The 19,109-nt window shown below is 42.9% G+C and overlaps 1 protein-coding gene across 6 annotated transcripts in view; it reads right to left on the bottom strand.

The window, feature by feature from the left end:
* LOC140716481 (ryanodine receptor 1-like) overlaps window positions 1–19,109 on the bottom strand; it is a 560,721-nt gene that overhangs the window by 108,007 nt on the left and 433,605 nt on the right. For all 6 annotated transcript variants that reach the window (XM_073029249.1, XM_073029247.1, XM_073029248.1 and 3 more), the window contains 5 exons: window positions 17,685–17,736; window positions 14,778–14,843; window positions 4,883–4,982; window positions 3,912–3,991; window positions 152–228 (listed from right to left, as the gene is read on the bottom strand). In XM_073029249.1, coding sequence (XP_072885350.1) covers window positions 152–228; window positions 3,912–3,991; window positions 4,883–4,982; window positions 14,778–14,843; window positions 17,685–17,736 — 375 coding nt within the window. The remainder of the gene's footprint in view (window positions 1–151; window positions 229–3,911; window positions 3,992–4,882; window positions 4,983–14,777; window positions 14,844–17,684; window positions 17,737–19,109) is intronic.

Raw genomic sequence — 19,109 nt, forward strand, 5'->3', positions numbered from 1 at the left:
CCAGTCAATCAGTAAATGATTTATGCCTGCACTAGTGGGAATTATTGATGAGCCAGACTGTGAAAACTTTTTTGTTTAGTGGACACAGAATTGAAAACTCATTGCATTAAAAATGCAAAAGCACAGAAATAAACTGCATAAACTCACTCACCTGCAGGTTTGCATGAGAGCTTGCATACTTTGGAAGAAACCGATATCTCTTTTCTCTTTCAGGTAGTCTAACATTTTCTAAACAAAGAGCAAAGTCACTTTTAACAACAAGTAGACAATTGTCCTGTACTGTCATGATCAACTTTCTAATTTTTCAGTCTTCCCCACGAATTGAAATAATTATGGAGGAGGGAGATGGCTGGTTCACAGGTTAAGGCTCCGAACTGGGGTAAAATAAATTTTAGATCCATTAGGTGGGATCTTGCAGTGCTTGATTGGGAGAGATTGTTTGCAGGGAAAGGAGTGAAGTGATGTCAAAAGTTGAGATCTAGCTTGTTCCTGGTAGGGTGAAGGGAAAGGCTCACATGTTTGGGGAACCCAGCTTGATGAGAGGTATTGAAGCTCCGGTTAAGAAAAAAAAGAGGCATACTCCACTCATAAGCATTTAGGAACCAGCGATGGCTACATGAAGTGTCGGAATGCTCTTAAGAGAGAAGTTAGGTGGGCAAAAAGAGGATTTGAGAAGGATCTGGCAGGCAACATGAGGCAAAAATCCACAGATCCCTGGAAGTTGCCTCACAGGTAGATAGGGTAGTTAAGAAAGCTTATGGAGTGTTAGCTTTCATAAGTCAAGGGATAGAGTTTAAGAGTTGTGAGGTAATGATGCAGCTCTATAAAACTCTGGTTAGGCCACACTTGGAGTACTGTGTCCAGTTCTGGTCGCCTCACTATAGGAAGGATGTGGAAGCTTTGGAAAGGGTACAGAGGAGATTTACCAGGATGCTGCCTGGTTTAGAGAGTATGGATTATGATCAGAGATTAAGGGAGCTAGGGCTTTACTCTTTGGAGAGAAGGAGGATGAGAGGAGACCTAATAGAGGTGTACATGATATTAAGAGAACTAGATAGAGTGGACAGCCAGCGCGTCTTCCCCAGGGCACCACTGCTCAGTACAAGAGGACATGGCTTTAAAGTAAGGGGAGGGAAGTTCAAGGGGGATATTAGAGGAAGGTTTTTTACTCAGAGAGTAGTTGGTGTGTGGAATACACTGCCTGAGTCAGTGGTGGAGGCAGATACACTAGTGAAGTTTAAGAGACTAGTAGACAGGTATATGGAGGAATTTAAGCTGGGGGGTTATATGGGAGGCAGGGTTTGAGGGTTGGCACAACATTGTGGGCCGAAGGGCCTGTAATGTGCTGTGTTCTATGTTCTATAAAAATCCCAAGAGATTCTATAAGAATATTAAGAGTAAAAGAGAGGTGAGGAAGAGAATAGATCCCTTTAAAGATCAGCCCGTATGTGGAACCAAAACAAACGTGTAAGATTTTTAATAAATATTTCTCTTTAGTTTCTACTGTAGAGAAAATAATGGAAGCTAAGGAAACAGAGAAATGCGTGGCCTTTAGAAAGGCCTTTGACAAGGCAGACTGGTCTTGAAGGTTAGATTGCATGGGATCCAGAGCAGGAGATGATAGATTGGATTCGTTATTGGTTGAATGGTAGGAAGCAGAAGGTTAGATTGCATGGGATCCAGAGCAGGAGATTGGATTCATTATTGGTTGAATGGTAGGAAGCAGAAAGTTAGATTGAAGGTTAGATTGCATGGGATCCAGAGCAGGAGATGATAGATTGGATTCGTTATTGGTTGAATGGTAGGAAGCAGAGGCTGATGGTCGAGGGTTGTTTCTCAGACTGGAGGCCTAGCGATGAGCCATGGTCAGTGCTGGGACTTCAGTCATTTGTAATTTAAATAAACAACTTGGATGTACATATATAAGGCACGGTTAGTAAGTTTGCAGGTTGTGTTGTAGATAGCGTGCAAGGCGATGAAAAATTACAGAGGGATCTTGATCAGTTGGGTATGTGGGCAGAGGCTTGGCAAACGGGTTTCAGTCCAGATAAATGTGAGGTATTGCATTGAGGGAGGTCACACCAGAACAAGACTAGTAATGATAAGGACCTGGGGAGTCTTATGGAATAGAGGGACCTACAAGTGCATGGGGACAGTTTCCTGAAAGTGGCATCACAGGCAGATACAGTGGTGGTGAAGGCATTTGGCGTCTGGCCTTCATCGGGAAGGACACTCAGTATAGGAATTGGGAAGTTATGATGCAGTTATAACAGATAGCTTCAGTGAGGCCACATTTGCAGTATCGTGCACAGTTTTGGCCATCCTGTCATAGGAAAGATGTTATTAAACTAGAGAGATTTACCAGGATGTTCCCTGGACTTGGGACCTGAGTTACAAGGAGAGGTTGCATAAACTAGGACTTTATCTCCTGTACTGTAGGAGATTGAGGGATGATCAGAGAGAGAGAGTTATACAAGATCATGAGAGGTACAGACATAAATACTATACTTCAACTTGTTAATATTTAACACTTTGCACTTAAATTCCCTCTGACAATCCTTGGACCACTTTCCTAGTGGATCTAGATTGTGCTGTAATCGCGGATCATCTTCCTCGATGTCCACTGTAACACAAATCTGGGGTCACCTGCAAAGTTCTGAATCATGCCCCCTCCATTCCTATCCTGGAAGAACAGAACTGCACCCAGTACTCCAGCTGAGGTCTGACCAAGGTTTTATGAAGCTGGAGCATAATCTCCCTATTTCTGTATTCAATGCCCTGTCTAATGAAGACCAGTAAGCCTTTCCAACCATGTTATCTACTTGAGTTGCCACTTTCTAAGATCTATGGACTTATATTCTGAGGCCTTTTCAGTGTTTCCTATGACCTTATCTTTCATGGTGTATGTCCTGGACTCATTAGTGCTCTCAAATGGAGGAGCTCATCACATTAGTCTGGATTAAACTCTATTTGCCATATTTTAGACCATTTTATTGTAAATGAGAAAGGGCTTTCAGCACAACTGGTTCAGGGTGAGCAAGATCCTATCTATGTATCTGTCCTAGTACCTTTCAAATGCTGTTAATTTACTTGCATCAACCACTTCCTTTGGCAGCAACTCAACGCATAAAAGCATGCAGACATGGTCAGGAGGCTCAGTTGTTTTTCAGACCAAAGAATGGGGAAGAAATGTGATCTAAAGTGACTTTGACGGTAGAATGATTGTTGGTGCCTGACAGGGTGTCGAGTATTTCAGAAACTGATGATCTCCTGGGACTTTCACACAAAATAGTCTCTTGAGTTTACAGAGAATTGTGAGGAACTGTGAGGAATTCATAAAAACATCCAGAGAACAGCAGTTTTTTTTGGGATGAAAACACCTTGTTAATGAGAGAGGTCAGAGGAGAATGGCCAGACTGGTTCGAGCTGACAAGAAGGTGACAGTAACTCAAATGACCACGCTTCACAACAGAGGTGTGCAGGAGAGCATCTCTGAATGATCAACATTCAACCTTGAAGTGGTTGGGCTACAGCAACAGAAGACCACGAACATACACTCAGTGGCCAGTTTATTAGGCACAGGAGGTACCTAAAAACGTGGCTATGGAGTGTAAATCACAAGTATTTCCCTGCCTCAGCAGAACACCTAAGATGGAGTTTTACATTTGTTCTAGATTTACCGGATTAGCTGAGTCTGAATAGCCCAGTGGCTAAAATGGAAAATGAACTCTGAATTGTTTTATCTGTGAATTGTTAACCCAGCCTTGATTACAATCCAGTCACTTCCACCATGGTATCGCACCACACTATGTTACAAATCACCCTCACATAACTGTTTGGGTTTTATAACAATAGACATGATATGAACATAATATTGTATAAGGCAGCAATAATAATGTATAATTTTCTACCTGTTGGACTTTAGCATTACCACCATTCAGAATGGAAATACCCAGCTTTAGAGTCGAGGAAACCATTATACCAGGCTCACCTGTGAAACGGAGAAGAAAAGCCTTGGCAAGTCATCTGCAACTTTACAAAGATGGGAAGCCTGCATCCCTACCACACACCCACCATACTCCAAGTTCTAGTTTCTTATTTTCTGTAGAGTTAAATGAGAGTTTTAAATCCTCACGACACTTTGGAATTCCATTATGTTGTTATATTATTAAAATTTGCAAGAAACTACCAAGAAGAGTTCAAAATGGTAGGAAGAAGGTATAGCTGAGTGGATGTCCGCTCTACGTAAACAAGGGCAATCGAGAATGTTATTTCAAATCCCCCTGCTACAGATATTAAAACATGGGTACTTCCGCAAGCCTCCTTCCCTGAGCTGGCCAGCACTATCAAAACCAAGGACACTTAACATGTGCAAAAAATGAGTTACCTTCGTCTGAGGAAATCTCCCTTGATTGCACAGTAGTATTACTCTGCAACCACTGCTGTCCCTGGGTTTCTGACTCCCATTTCCTCTGCTTCTTCCCTTAAATCCCAAAGACTCATATACTGAACTCCGAAAGCTAGACTAGCAAAATCTAGCTCAAGTTAATGGCCGGAATTCTACAATTGTTATCTGTCTAAATTTTAGGGAAAGTACTGCGTCTGCAGGGGCTATACATTACATTGTATTGATGATGCACCATCAATAACTCTAGAAGACTGGAAGTGAACAATAGGCTTTTATTAACAGTGAAAAGAGGAGCACAACATGTCGAAGACTGAGGGAGGAGCAGTGCCCCAATCGCCTTTATACAGGGGTCTGTGGGAGGAGCCACAGGAGCAGTCAGCAGAGGGGCGTGTCCAGACAGATATACATAGTTTACCACAATTGATAACTTTACATTGATGAAACTGAGAAGTAGTTATTTTATAAAATTCATACCCTTGCATGCACTAATCATCTGTAGAACCATCTCAGCAGATCCACGGCTATGTAGTCTGGATTGCTGGTATAGAAGTCTTTGTTTCTCCATCTCCTTTTCCTAAGAAGATACAGAAAAAAAAGAGAAAGCATCAGAGAAGTACTTTGCAAATGAGTAACAACTTTAGTAGAGAAAGTATGGCAGCCAATTTCCATAGAGTAAGCTGTCAGAAATAGAAATGAGATGCGATACATATGTTGCTGCACGTTTGGGATCTTCATTAGCACAGACTAATGATCATGGACACAAACGGGCCATTCATAATTGAAATTATACTTTACAATATGTGACAGAGACCTCGTTCGTCTTTTCAGTGAACGAGCCTGATCTGGTTCCAGATTACAGAAACCAGTATTAGCAGCCCACTTCTGACAGGTTAATTTCAACTTTAAAAAAGAACTCTCCTTGTTCCCATACCTCATATGGACATAATCACTATATGTTCATCCTGGGTGTCTTCCTTTAATACAAGTAGAAGGTCACACCAGCTCGTTTTAAATATGATAGCACATAGGACACTAAAGCACAGTTCAGGCTCTTCGGCCCACGATGTTGTGCCGACCTTATAAACTGCTCTACAATCAATCTAACTCTTCCCTCCTACATTGATCTCCATTATTCTATCACCCATGTGCCTGTATAAGAGTTTCTTAAATGTCCCTAATATATCTGCCTCTAACACCACTGCTGGTAGGGCATTCCATGCACCCACCACCCTCTGTATAAACAACTCAGCTCTGACAACCCCCTCTATACTTCCCCCCAATCACCTTAAATCTATTGCCCTCAGATTCTTCTTCCTGTAGCCATACTAAGCAAGTCTAAAAAACAGTAACTGTAAGCAGGATCAACAAACGTTTATTATCTTGTAAGCCTCTATCAAGTCATCTCTCATCCTCCTTTGTTCCAAAAAAAAACCCTGGTTCACTCAATCTTTCCTTGTAAGACATGCTCTTTAATCCGAGCAACTTTACGATAAATCTCCTCTCCAAGCTTCCGCATCCTTCCTATAAAGATGAAATTATTGTCCAGGTCTGGACACTGGCAGCTGTAAATCTGTACTCCCTCCATTAACAGTTTGAATCTTCTGTCATGTCTTTTTTCACGTTTTCAAGGCGGTTGGCGCCCTGTTGGAGTCCGTGATCTACGGCTGCGCTCAAACTACAATCTTCACGGGTGGTGGGTTCTCACTCCTGGCCGCTTGCCGAGCCGGCCTGCGCTTCAGGATCTTCAGGAGTGGCTTGGAAGGCGTGGCCGGGTGGGTGACCCGATACCCCGCTGATGTCGCCGACTGAAGCGTTGCGGGAGACCGTAACATCGAGACATCGTCTGATCTAGAGTGATTGCTCTCTCTTGATGGTGAGAGGGAGTCTGCTGACTCTCAAGTTGGGGAAACTTGAAACAAGTCATGCTGCAGACTACGTGAGAGAGAGAGAGGGCTTGTTGAGGTGTCGGGACGGTCTATAGACAACAGTATCTGGGGGCTTGAAACTGGTTGGTTGGCGCTGCGGGGGCTGATGCCCTTTGCTGGAGCAAGTGGTGGGGATGGCTGGTGCTTTGCTGTTGCTTGTGCGTGGGGAGAGGGGGGCTTCGGGGTTCTAACGTTTTTTCCATCATTCGTTCTTTTGTTTCTTTTCCTCTCTGTTTTGTGGATGTCTGTGAAGAGTAAGGATTTCAGGTGGTATACCGTGTACAATCTCTGGCAAAGAATGGAACTATTAAACAGATAACTGAACTGCTGGCATGCTTGTCTTCCACAATTAATTTTGTGGCCAAATAGTGCTGATAATACAGGCAAATTTCTGAGGCATTGTGCTACAGTTATTACCTAGTACACTTAGAACCAGGAGCTGAGAATGAACTTCTAGGCCATGAATACTTTTCAGAAGCAAACACGAGGATGGCTGAGAGGATGGTGCAGGAGGGAGGGCTTCAGGTTTGTAGATAATTGGGCCTTGTTCCAGGAAGGTGGGATCTGTTCCGAAGGGACGGTTTACACCTGAACTGGAGCGGTACTAACATTCTTGCAGGGAAGTTTGCTAGTGCTTCTTGGGGGGGGGGTTTAAACTAAAGTTGCAGGGGGCGGGGATCCAGAATGTGAGAGAGGATAGCGAGAGGAAGAATAAAGGACAGGTGGGGACTACACGGTTCTGGAATATTAAGTGTGTAGTAGAGAAAGGTGAGGTGGAACAAGTGATAAGGAGGACACATGTACAGAGGGATGGTCTGACGGAACATGGAGTTAAATGTGTTGAAAGAATAAGTAAATTTAGGAAGGACAACAAAATCCTAGGGGCGTATAGCGCAATGGGAGTTCGGGGAGCTGCGTTAAGCACAATAGGCAGCGATTCAAACAGAGAGAGGAGAAATGGGCTAAAAATTCTATATCTGAATGCACGAAGTGTCAGAAATAAGGCGGATGAGCTTGAAGCTCAGGTGCGAATGGGTAACTATGATGTTGTTGGGATAACGGAGACATGGCTGCAGGGAGATCAGACCTGGGAAATGAATGTACAAGGGTATACGTGCTATCGTAGGGACAGAAATGTGGGCAGAGGGGGTGGGGTGGCCCTGTTGGTGAGGAATGAGATTCAGTCCTTTGCAAGGGGGGACATAGGGTCAGGAGAAGTAGAGTCTGTGTGGATAGAACTGAGGAACAGTAAGGGCAAAAGGACCCAAATGGGTGTTGTCTACAGGCCACCAAACAGTAGCTTGGATATTGGGTGCATGTTGAATAGGGAGTTAACATTGGCATGTGGCAAAGGTAATGTCGCAGTAGTTATGGGGGATTTCAACATGCAGGTGAACTGGGAGAATCAGGTTGGTGCTGGACCACAGGATAGGGAGTTTGTAGAGTGCCTACAGGATGCATTCTTGGAACAGCTTGTACGAGAGCCGACCAGGGACAAGACTATTCTGGTTTTAGTGTTATGTAATGAACAGGATTTGATAAGCGATCTTGCAGTAAAGGAGCCATTAGGAGGTAGTGATCATAATATGATAAGTTTTTATCTGCAATTTGAGAAGGATAAGGGCAGCTCGGAGGTGTCAGTGTTGCAGTTGAACAGGGGAAACTATGGAGCCATGAGGGAGGAGCTGGCCAAAGTTAACTGGACGGATATCCTAGCAGAAAAGACAGTGGAACAGCAATGGCAGGTATTCTTGGGAATAATGCACAAGGTGCAAAATCAGTTCATCCCCCAGAGAAGGAAGGATTCAAAGGGGGGGAAAGGGGCCACAGTGGTTGACAAAGGAAGTCAGAGATTGCATAGCATTAAAAAAAAGGAAGTATGACAGAGCTAAGGTGAGTGGGAGGACAGATGATTGGGAAGTTTTTAAGGAACAACAGAACTTAACTAAAAAGGCAATACGGAGAGAAAAAATGAGGCAAGCTAGCCAGGAATATAAAGGAAGATAGCAAAAGCTTTTTTAGGTATGTGAAGAGAAAGAAGATAGTTAAGAACAATGTTGGGCCCTTGAAGAATGAATTGGGTGAAATTGTTATGGGAAACAGAGAAATGGTAGAAGAATTTAATGAGTACTTTAGATCTGTTTTCACTGAGGAAGACACAAGCAATCTCCCAGATGTATGGATGGGCCAAGGACATAGGGTAACAGAGGAAATGAAACAGATTGACATTAGGAAGGAAACGGTGATGAGTAGACTGATGGGACTGAAGGCTGACAAATCCCCAGGTCCAGATGGTCTGCATCCTAGGGTACTAAAGGAGGTGGCCCTGGAAATTGCAGATGCATTGGTAATCATTTTCCAATGTTCCTTAGATTCAGGATCAGTTCCTGAGGATTGGAGAATGGCTAATGTTATCCCACTTTTTAAGAAAGGAGGGAGGGAGAAAACAGAGAACTATCGACCTGTCAGCCTGATATCGGTGGTGGGGAAGATGCTAGAGTCCATTATTAAGGATGAAATAGTGGCATATCTAGATAGCAGTGATAAGATTGGGCTGAGCCAGCATGGATTTACCAAGGGTAAATCATGCTTGACTAATCTGTTGGAGTTTTTCGAGGATGTAACCAGGAAGTTAGACGGGGGAGATCCAGTGGATGTAGTGTACCTTGATTTTCAGAAGGCATTTGATAAGGTCCCACATAGAAGATTGGTGGGTAAAATCAAAGCTCAGGGCATCAGGGGGGAAGACATTGACATGGATAGAAAACTGGTTGGCAGATAGAAAGCAAAGGGTAGCGGTGAATGGGTGTTTCTCGGAATGGCAGGTGGTGACTAGTGGGGTGCCACAGGGCTCGGTATTGGGACCACAGCTGTTTACAATTTACATCAACAATTTAGATGAAGGCATTGAGAATAACATCAGCAAATTTACTGATGATACTAAGCTGGGTGGCACTGTGACATGTGATGAGGATGTTAGGAGAATTCAGGGTGACTTGGATAGGCTGGGTGAGTGGGCAGATACTTGGCAGATGACGTTTAATGTGAATAAGTGTGAGGTTATCCACTTTGGGAGTAAGAACAGGAAAGCAGATTATTATCTGAACTGAGTAGAGTTAGGTAAGGGAGAAATACAAAGAGATCTAGGAGTCCTTGTTCATCAGTCACTGAAGGTGAATGAGCAAGTGCAGCAGGCAGTGAAGAAGGCTAATGGAATGTTGGCCTTTATTACAAAAGGAATTGAGTACAAGAGCAAGGAAATCCTCTTGCATTTGTACAGAGCCCTGGTGAGACCACACCTGGAGTATTGTGTACAGCTTTGGTCTCCAGGGTTAAGGAAGGACATCCTGGCTGTAGAGGAAGTGCAGCGTAGATTCACGAGGTTAATTCCTGGGATGTCCGGACTGTCTTACGCAGAGAGGTTAGAGAGACTGGGCTTGTACACGCTGAAATTAAGGAGATTGAGAGGGGATCTGATTGAAACATATAAGATTATTAAGGGATTGGACAAGATAGAGGCAGGAAATATGTTCCAAATGCTGGGAGAGTCCAGTACCAGAGGGCATGGTTTGAGAGTAAGGGGTAGGTCATTTAGGACAGAGTTAAGGAAAAACTTCTTCTCCCAGAGAGTTGTGGGGGTCTGGAATGCACTGCCTCGGAAGGTAGTGGAGGCTAATTCTCTGGATGCTTTCAAGAAGGAGCTAGATAGGTATCTTATGGATAGGGGAATCAAGGGATATGGGGACAAGGCAGGAACCGGGTATTGATAGTAGTTGATCAGCCATGATCTCAAAATGGCGGTGCAGGCTCGAAGGGCAAAATGGTCTACTTCTGCACCTATTGTCTATTGTCTATTGAAATCTGCAGATGCTGGAAATTCAAGCAACGCACACAAAATGCTGGTGGAATGCAGCAGGCCAGGCAGCATCTATAGGGTGAAGCACTGTTGATGTTTTGGGCCAAGACCCTTCGTCAGGACTAACCGAAAGGAAATCTCTTACTATCTTTCCTTTCAGTTAGCCCTGACAAAGGGTCTCGGCCTGAAACGTTGACAACACTTCTCCCTATAGATGCTGCCTGGCCTGCTGCGTTCCACCAGCATTTTGTGTGTGTGTTGTTAATGTTGACAGTGCTTCTCCCTATAGATGCTGTCTGGCCTGCTGCGTTCCACCAGCATTTTGTGTGTGTTGCAACACTTTTCAGACTAGTGCTACCGATTCCCAATAATCAGAAATAAGCAGATGTCAAAAACACTCTTCTGCTGACTGCCCTGTTTGAAAGCTCAGTGTGTGCAGTGAGAATGGTGTTGGCAGATTGGAGTTTATTGCCCTACTGTCTGAGTACATTTACCAAGGTGGAATTTACCAGAAGACATGGAAACTAACCCAGGTCCTATTTACAGAAAGCAGGACGAAACAAAGCAGGCTATTACACAATAATAGGAATATTCCCAGTAATCAGAGGTGATGTAAGCCATTGTCAACAGTGTCAAGGATCAAGGATCAACTGTATTTGCATATACATTAACATGTATTAGGAATTTACTGTGGTGTGACATGCAACAAGAAAACAACAACATTCAACAATAATAAAAAATAAAGAATTATATAAGAAATACACTCCCCTCAGTCAACTCGCCAACAACCTGCTCACTGTCTCTGCCAATGTTACTTGATACTTGACCTCAGTACAACCTTGATTAAAATGTGGAAAGTGGGGAAGCTCAGGACTGGAGGAATGGGAACAACCTTAGGATGTCTCTTTAGAACAGAGATGAAGAGGAGTTCATTTAGCCAGAGGGGTGGTGAATCTATGTAATTCATTGCCCTAGATGGCCGTGGAGGCCATGTCTGGGTATATTTGAAGTGGAAAAGTTGATAGGTTCTTGATTAGTAAGGGCGTCAAAGGTTACGGGGAGAAGGCAGAAGAATAGAGGGAGAGGGATGATGGAATGGCAGAGCAGGCTCAATGGGCTGAATGGCCTAATTCTGTCTGAAGGTCTAAGGTGAGAGGTGACTGGCTTTGAGGAGCCACATTAAAGCTAACAGCAACGGGAAACCAGGGCGAGAAAAGTCTCCGCCTTCTTGTCAAAGGGTGCGCGAAGGAAGATGATCGTGGTTCCTTGAGACCAAATATGTCAGCTGTGGGATATGGCTACAGGAGTTCCTCAGGACATTCTGCTATGTGCAACCATCGTCATCTATACCCTTGCTTCACTGTAAATACGCTTACTGCTAACTCTGTGCAGTATCATTTGTAAATCCTCAAATGATGAAGATCTCTGATCCTCCATGCAGAAAACCTTCGCACAATTCCGGCAAAAAGCAGAAGGTCAGTGGCGTCCGTTGACCGGAACCTGATCTGACCAGTCACATGAAAATAAATTTTTAAAAAAAATCTAAAACAAAAAAAAGCAGTAAATGCTAGAAACTCTTAGTGAGTTAGGTCACAACTATGGGAAAGGAACCAGAGTTAACAGGAGTGATCTTTACCCTGAAATGCTTGCCCTGCTTCTTTTATCACAGATGTGACTTGACCTGCTGAGATACTTCCAGCACCTTTTTTACCACATGACAAAATATCTTTCAATTACCTGGAAGAATTTCTCAGTGAAAAACGCCTGGAAGTTCGGCACACTCCAAAGGATCAAACAACCCCTTTTGTCTTTATTCCTCTAAATATGAATTCCCTCCCCTGCCAGAAACACCTTGCTGTTCCATCATCGATGCTGGATTGAAATCTTGGAATTCTTACTGAGCAACAGGAAGTCCAGGCATTTCAAGTTCAAGTTTAATTGTCATTCAACCACATACATGTATACAGCTAAAGAAAACATCGTTCCTCTGGGGCTAAGGTGCAAAACACAGCACAAAGAGTCACATACAGAACGTATAGTTCTGATAGCGTGAAGCAATTTTAGCACAAGTCCCTGAGTGACATGGCTTGAAGATTGACGGTGTAGAGGATGCTGTCCTGGAGCCATGTCTCTGAAAGAGGAAACGTGGCTCACTTGTCGTTCCATCATTGTTGCTGGGTCAAAATCTTAGGATTCTTACCGAGCAAGAGAAGTGCTGCAACTCCAGCAAATGGTTCAGCTTTTAAAGGACACTTATGGCAATAGACAACAGGTGCAGGAGTAGGCCATTTGGCCCTTCGAGCCAGCACCACCATTCAATGTGATCATGGCTGATCATCCACAATCAGTACCCTGTTCCTGCCTTCCATAGATCCACAACTCTCTGGGTGAAAAAGTTTTTTTCTGAACTCCGTTCTAAATGGCCTACCCCTTATTCTTAAACTGTGGCCTCTGGTTCTGGACTCCCCCAACATCGGGAACATGTTTCCTGCCTCTAGCGTGTCCAATCCCTTAATAATCTTATATGTTTCAATCAGATCCCCTCTCATCCTTCTAAATTCCAGTGTATACAAGCACAGTTGCTCCAATCTTTCAACATATGACAGTCCCGCCATCTATGGACAGATTTTAAATACTGGTTTTGAGAGCAGCGTCTGGAATCTCCAAGAAAATAATTTAAAACAAACATTGTTTGAGTGGAAGATTTTCCGAAGGCGTTTCCGATTGGCTACTATAGCTTCAGCAGCAGTTTGTCAGAAATTAATCATACAAAGTTACAAGTGTTATATAACTACTCAGTAAGGGAGAAAAGGTTAAATTAGAAACATAGAAAAACTACAGCTCAATACAGGCCCTTCGGCCCACAATGCTGTGCCGAACATGTACTTCCTTCAGAAATTACCTATGGTTACCCATAGCCCTCTCTTTTTCTAAGCTCCATGTACCTATCCAGGAGACTCTTAAAAGACCCTATTGTTTCCGCCTCCACCACCGCCGCTGGCAGCCCATTCCACGCACTCACCACTCTCTGCATAAAAAACTTTCTCCTGACATCTCCTCTGTACCTATTTCCAAGCATTTTAAAACTGTGCCATCTTGTGTTAGCCATTTCAGCCCTGGGAAAAAGCCTCTGACTACCCACACAATCAACGTCTCTCATCATTTTATACACCTCTATTGGGTCACCTCTCATCCTCTGTCTCAACAGGGAGAAAAGGCCGAGTTCACTCAACCTATTCTCTTAAGGCATGCTCCCCAATCCAGGCAACATCCTTGTAAACCTCCTCTGCACCTTTTCTATGGTTTCCACACCCTTCCTGCAGTGAGGTGACCTGAAATGATCACAGTACTCCAAGTGGGGTCTGACCAGGGCCCTATGTAGCTGTAACATTATCTCTCGGCTCTTAAACTCAACCCCACGGTTGATGAAGACCAATGCACCGAAGGCCAAACCATGGAGTGAACCTGAGCACTGTTAATCCAGGAAAGTTGAAGTCAGTTTTGTAACTGTGGCTATGCAACTTCTAGTCCTCGTATAGGTGCATAACTAAAATTAACACCAGCATGAAGATGTAACGTAGCTTGTGCTTGGCTAATTTGAGTCATTTATTTGTGAGCATGCACACAGGGATCAGTAGCAACTTACAGCGGACATTAACTTACCTGATTTTATAATGGAACTGTACAAACTTAATATTCTTTCTTTCTCAATCTTTTTATTAATATCAACATATTAAAAATAGCAAATATTAATACACAATTATTGGGATTACATTGTTAATAGTTTACATAAGTGAATATATACTCAATTGATACAAGGGAATTAAGCCTCCCAAAATTGTACAAAATACAAATATGGTGAACACAGAGCAAAAGAAAATGGAATAACAAATAAAAAAAAGAAGAAAAAAGATATATATACCCACCCAAAAAAACCTAATCTATCCAAAACTAACCAATAACTAAAAAAAAAAGAGAAGAAAAAGAAACATGGGCTGTTTATAATATCTAAAAAACAGAAAAAAACCCATAAATGTCATCAACTCCGATCTTCTTACATGTATTCTTCTTACAAGAAGAAAAGAAGAAATAGGTTTGGAAAAGGTCAAATTACATCATGTGGAAGTGTTGAATAAATGGCCTCTAAGTCTTTTCAAATCTAATAGAAGGATCATATATAATACTTCTAATTGTTTCTAAGTTTAAACATAGCATAGCTTGTGAGAACCAATGAAATGTGGTTGGAGGATAGATCTCTTTCCAATACAAATTTAGTATTTGGGGGCAACACTCCGGCAATGTTTCTTCTTTACAGCTGTGCAGACCAACCATTGCTCTGAGCAGGAAAGGCCTGAAAACTGCGCAGCACTTTAATAAAACATTGCATTGAAGAAAATTCCAGCCGTGCGGCAACAAAGAATATTTGCACGGGAGCATTCGATTCCCGCGTGGCCGCACTCTGCTGCCGTTTAGAGGGAACAGCGTGCAGGAGTTGCGGTCAGTGTGACGGGATCCAAACGTTCAGTTCTCTGAGTGGAACTAATAGCTTATTGTGTTTGAGACTCTTTGTGGTTCATTACAGACTTACTTCAAAGCTAAGTTCAGCATCCTCTTCATTTTCCTCCTCTTCACCTTCTTCTTTAATGTGACAACTCTGAAAGCAACAGATAAGCTCCATTCAGCGATATTAACTTTAACCCAACAAAGTAAAACCACAGAACCATAGAATACTACAGCACAGTACAGGCCCTTCAGCCCCTCCATGTTGTGCTGACCCATATAATCCTTAAAAAAAAGTACTAAACCCACACTACCCATAACCCTCCATTTTTCTTTCATCCATGTGCCTGTCTGACGGTGGTGTCTGAAAAGAGGATGCTGTCCAAGTTGCATGCCATCTTGGACAATGACTCCCATCCACTCCATAATGTACTGGTTAGGCACAGGAGTACATTCAGCCAGAGACTCATTCCACCGAGATGTAACACTGAGCGTCATAGGAAGTCATTCCTGCCTGTGGCCATCAAACTTTACAACTCCTCCCTCGGAGTGTCAGACACCCTGAGCCAATAGGCTGGTCCTGGACTGGTTTCCACTTGGCATGATTAACTTATCATTATTTAATTATTTATGGTTTTATATTGCTATATTTCTACACTATTTTTGATTGGTGCGGCTGTAACGAAACCCAATTTCCCCCGGGATCAATGAAGTATGTCTGTCTGTCTGTCCAAGAGGCTCTTAAATACCCCTAATGTTTTAGCCTCCACCACCATCCCTGGCAAGTCACTCCAAGCACTCACAACCCTCTGTGTAAAAAACTTACCCCTGATGTCTCCCCTAAACTTCCCTCCCTTAATTTTGTACATATGCCCTCTGGTGTTTGCTATTGGTGCTCTGGGAAACAGGTACTGACTATCCACCCTATCTATGCCTCTCATAATCTTGTAAACAGTGGCCCTAGGGTGCAACATATAACAATATTCTACAATGCCCTTGCTGTGGTTAAATAGTGTCTTTAGTTTTTTTTTTAAAATGTCCCAGAAATTCAGTACTCTGATATAAACAAAGAGACAATCACATCGAGAAGAGGATAACTGTGTGAGAAAAGGGCTTTGTGGTGTTTCTTGTTCAGCAGCTGTACCCCATTCAACTGTATATCCTCTGATTGTGTCTCTGATACACTCTTTTCTGGAATTATAAATGATCGTGATGCAATAAAAAATTCAAGATGGCAGAAGGTATCGAGGAGTCCTGTCCAATCATCAATATGATTTGAAACCCTGAGAATTCAGAATAGTCATCAGAGATCACAAGCTGGAATCTTGCAGATTATTTGAGGGACAAAAACAGTAAAACCCAGGCTATAGTAAGCAAAATATAACTTGGATAAATTTGAATTTCCAGTGTGGCAAAGGAGTATCAATGACAAAAGATGCAAATGACAATAAACTTTGATCTTTAAGACTACATATTACTGGAGGCCAGTGGCTTTGGACTGGTGGTGATCCCCAGGGCTCGGCACTAGATTCATCAATCAATGACTTGGATGAGAACGTACAGGGCATGTTTAGTAGTTTTGCAGATGACACTGAAATAGGTAGCATCATCGACAGTGAAGATGGTTGTCAGGATTTACAGATGGATCTTGATCAGTGGGCAGCTAAGTTGAGGAATGGCAGATGGAGTGAATTCAGATACTGTATGTTTGGGAAGCCAAATGAGGGTAGGACTTTCACAGTGAACGGCAGGGTGCCGGGGTGTATCATAGAGCAGCGGGACCCAGCAGTACAAGTTCCCTGAAAGTGGAGTCGCAGTGGATAGGATGGTGAAGGCAGCTTTGGTGTTCTATCCTTCATCAGTCAGGGGACTGAGCATGGGAGCTGCACGTACAAGGCATTGGTGGGACTACATGTGGAATACTGTGTTCAGTTTTGCCCACCCTGCTATAAGAAAGCTGCCATTAAGCTGGAAATTGCACAGGGCAGATTTAGCATTCATTTCAAGAGGACCAGAATATAAAATCAAGGATGTAATGCTGAGGTTTTATAAAGCACTGGTGTGAGCAGTTTTGGCCCCTTCATCTAAGAAAATGTCTGCTGACATTGGAGAGGGTTCAAAGGAGGTTCACGAGAATTAAAGGATTATCATGTGAGCTGCAACTGATGGTTCTGGGCCTGTACTTGCTGGAATTTAGAAGAATGGTTGGGTGGGGAGGATTCTTATCGAAACCTATCAAAAGTTGAATGTTCAGGGAGTCTGGGACAGGAAGGCAGAGCCTCAGAACAGAGAAACGTCGGTTTAGAACGGAGATGAGGCAGAATTTCTTTAGCCAGAGGGTGGTGACTCTGGGCAATTCATTGCCACAGGCGATTGTGGGGCCCGAGCCATTGGCTGTATTTAAGGTAGAGATTGATAGGTTCTTGATTACTGGGGACATGAAAGGTTATGGGGAGAAGCCAGGAGAATGGGTTTGAGAGGGAAATGGATCAGCCATGATGAAATGGTGGAGCAGACTTGATGGGCCAAATGGACTAATTCTGCTCCTATATCTTATGGTCTTAGACGGATGTTGGCAGGACTTGAAGGACTGTTGGAACTTTTTGCATTGGAGCACAGGGTGTATAAAATCAGGTACTTCAAAGTGAACAGGTTTTTCCCTGGGTTGGGGAATCGAGAACTTGAGGACACAGGTGAGAGGGGAAGAGCTTTAATAGGAGCCTGAGGGCCAACTTTTCCCACACATAGCATAGTCAGTACATGGAATAAGCTGCTAACAGAAGTGATTGATGCAAGCATATTAACAACATTTTAAAAGTAGTTGTAGAGATACATGGTTAGGCAAGGTTTGGAGGGATATGGCAAATGGGACTATTTAGATCTTGGTCAGTATGCCTTAGTTGGGCTGAAGGGCCCTTTTCTTTGCCATATGACTCTACAACTGTAGCTGATGAAATTGTTCCAAATACTCATTAGAACAAATGGCTGTACTTACCTTTGCCATAATATCAGCATACGACACGTAGAGATGGTCCATTTCCAGTTTGCTGAGGGGAATTAGAAAAACAATGTTTCTGATGTACACCGAAACCCAAGTAAACTTGCTATTGGGTTAAAGCAACGCAAGGATACATCATTACATCTCGATTAGACAAGTGACCGCTCCCGTCAACTGGCAGCTAAATACGCATCTCTTACCCTCACTATACTAGCCTGTCCTTGAAACTGATATATTTTCTACACAGAGAAAACAAAGTGAAGCAAAAAGCATTTTTATTTTTTACAATTCTAAAATATGACATATATGGCAATTTAAAATTGACAAATTTACTTCTGCAAAATGTTCATAATATATATATTTTATTTATTATTGACATATAAGGGAGAATAGGCCCTTCTGGCTGAATTTAAATCCTGAAATTAATCCTAGCCTAATGACAGGATAACTTGCAATGAACAGCTAACCTAACAACTGGTCGCTTTCGGACTGTGGAAGGAAACCCACGCGGTCACGGGGAGAACGTACAAACTCCTTGCAGGCAGCAGTGGGAATTGAACCCAGGTCACCGGCACGGCGAAGCGATGTGTAAAGCACTATGCTACCAAAGTTGAATTTTAAAATTAACTGAAAGATTATCAACCTGAAACATTAACTCTACCTAAACGTTAACTCCCTATAGCAGACTGAAAGAGAAATTTTGTTGGACTTGCTTGAGATTGGTTACAACTCTGATGTGAATGAAGGGAGCCTTTCCATTAAACCCACTGTGGAGCATTTTAACAAAAGTTGCAAGTTTTTCTTAAAACTCTCCGATGATCTTGTCTGATTTACTTTTATTCCACTACACGGATTGCATTTGCAACTGAATTCTGATTTCCCAGCAGGTGGCTCTGTCTCCTGCACCCATATTCACTGAGTGTAATCGAACTGAAATCCTGTTGTTTTATTGTTGTATCTTTTATTGATAACAATCCAAAGTAACAGAGTTTTGGAGAGAATAAGACAACTTAGTGCTGTCAATGCTTAATTAATCTACTCCATTGTGAATGAGACTTTTACTTGCTGGCTCTCCTACCAGCCAAAGGCCATCACTATTCACACCGACAAATGCACAGAAATAAAACACACAACATGCTGAAACAGTGACACGTTTAGCAGACTGGGAGAAAACTCTGGAATATAAATGGTAGTACTTACTAGTCCATGGAACTATAGAACACTACAGCACAGTACAGGCCCTTCAGCCCTCCATGTTGTGCTGACCCATATAATCCTTAAAAAAAAGTACTAAACCCACACTACCCCATAACCCTCCATTTTTCTTTCATCAATGTGCCTGTCCAAGAGGCTCTTAAATACCCCTAATGTTCTAGCCACCACCACCATCCCTGGCAAGTCATTCCAGGCACTCACAACCCT

This window comes from Hemitrygon akajei, chromosome 25 (genome assembly GCF_048418815.1).
Source record: "Hemitrygon akajei chromosome 25, sHemAka1.3, whole genome shotgun sequence".
Classification (NCBI taxonomy): domain Eukaryota; kingdom Metazoa; phylum Chordata; class Chondrichthyes; order Myliobatiformes; family Dasyatidae; genus Hemitrygon; species Hemitrygon akajei.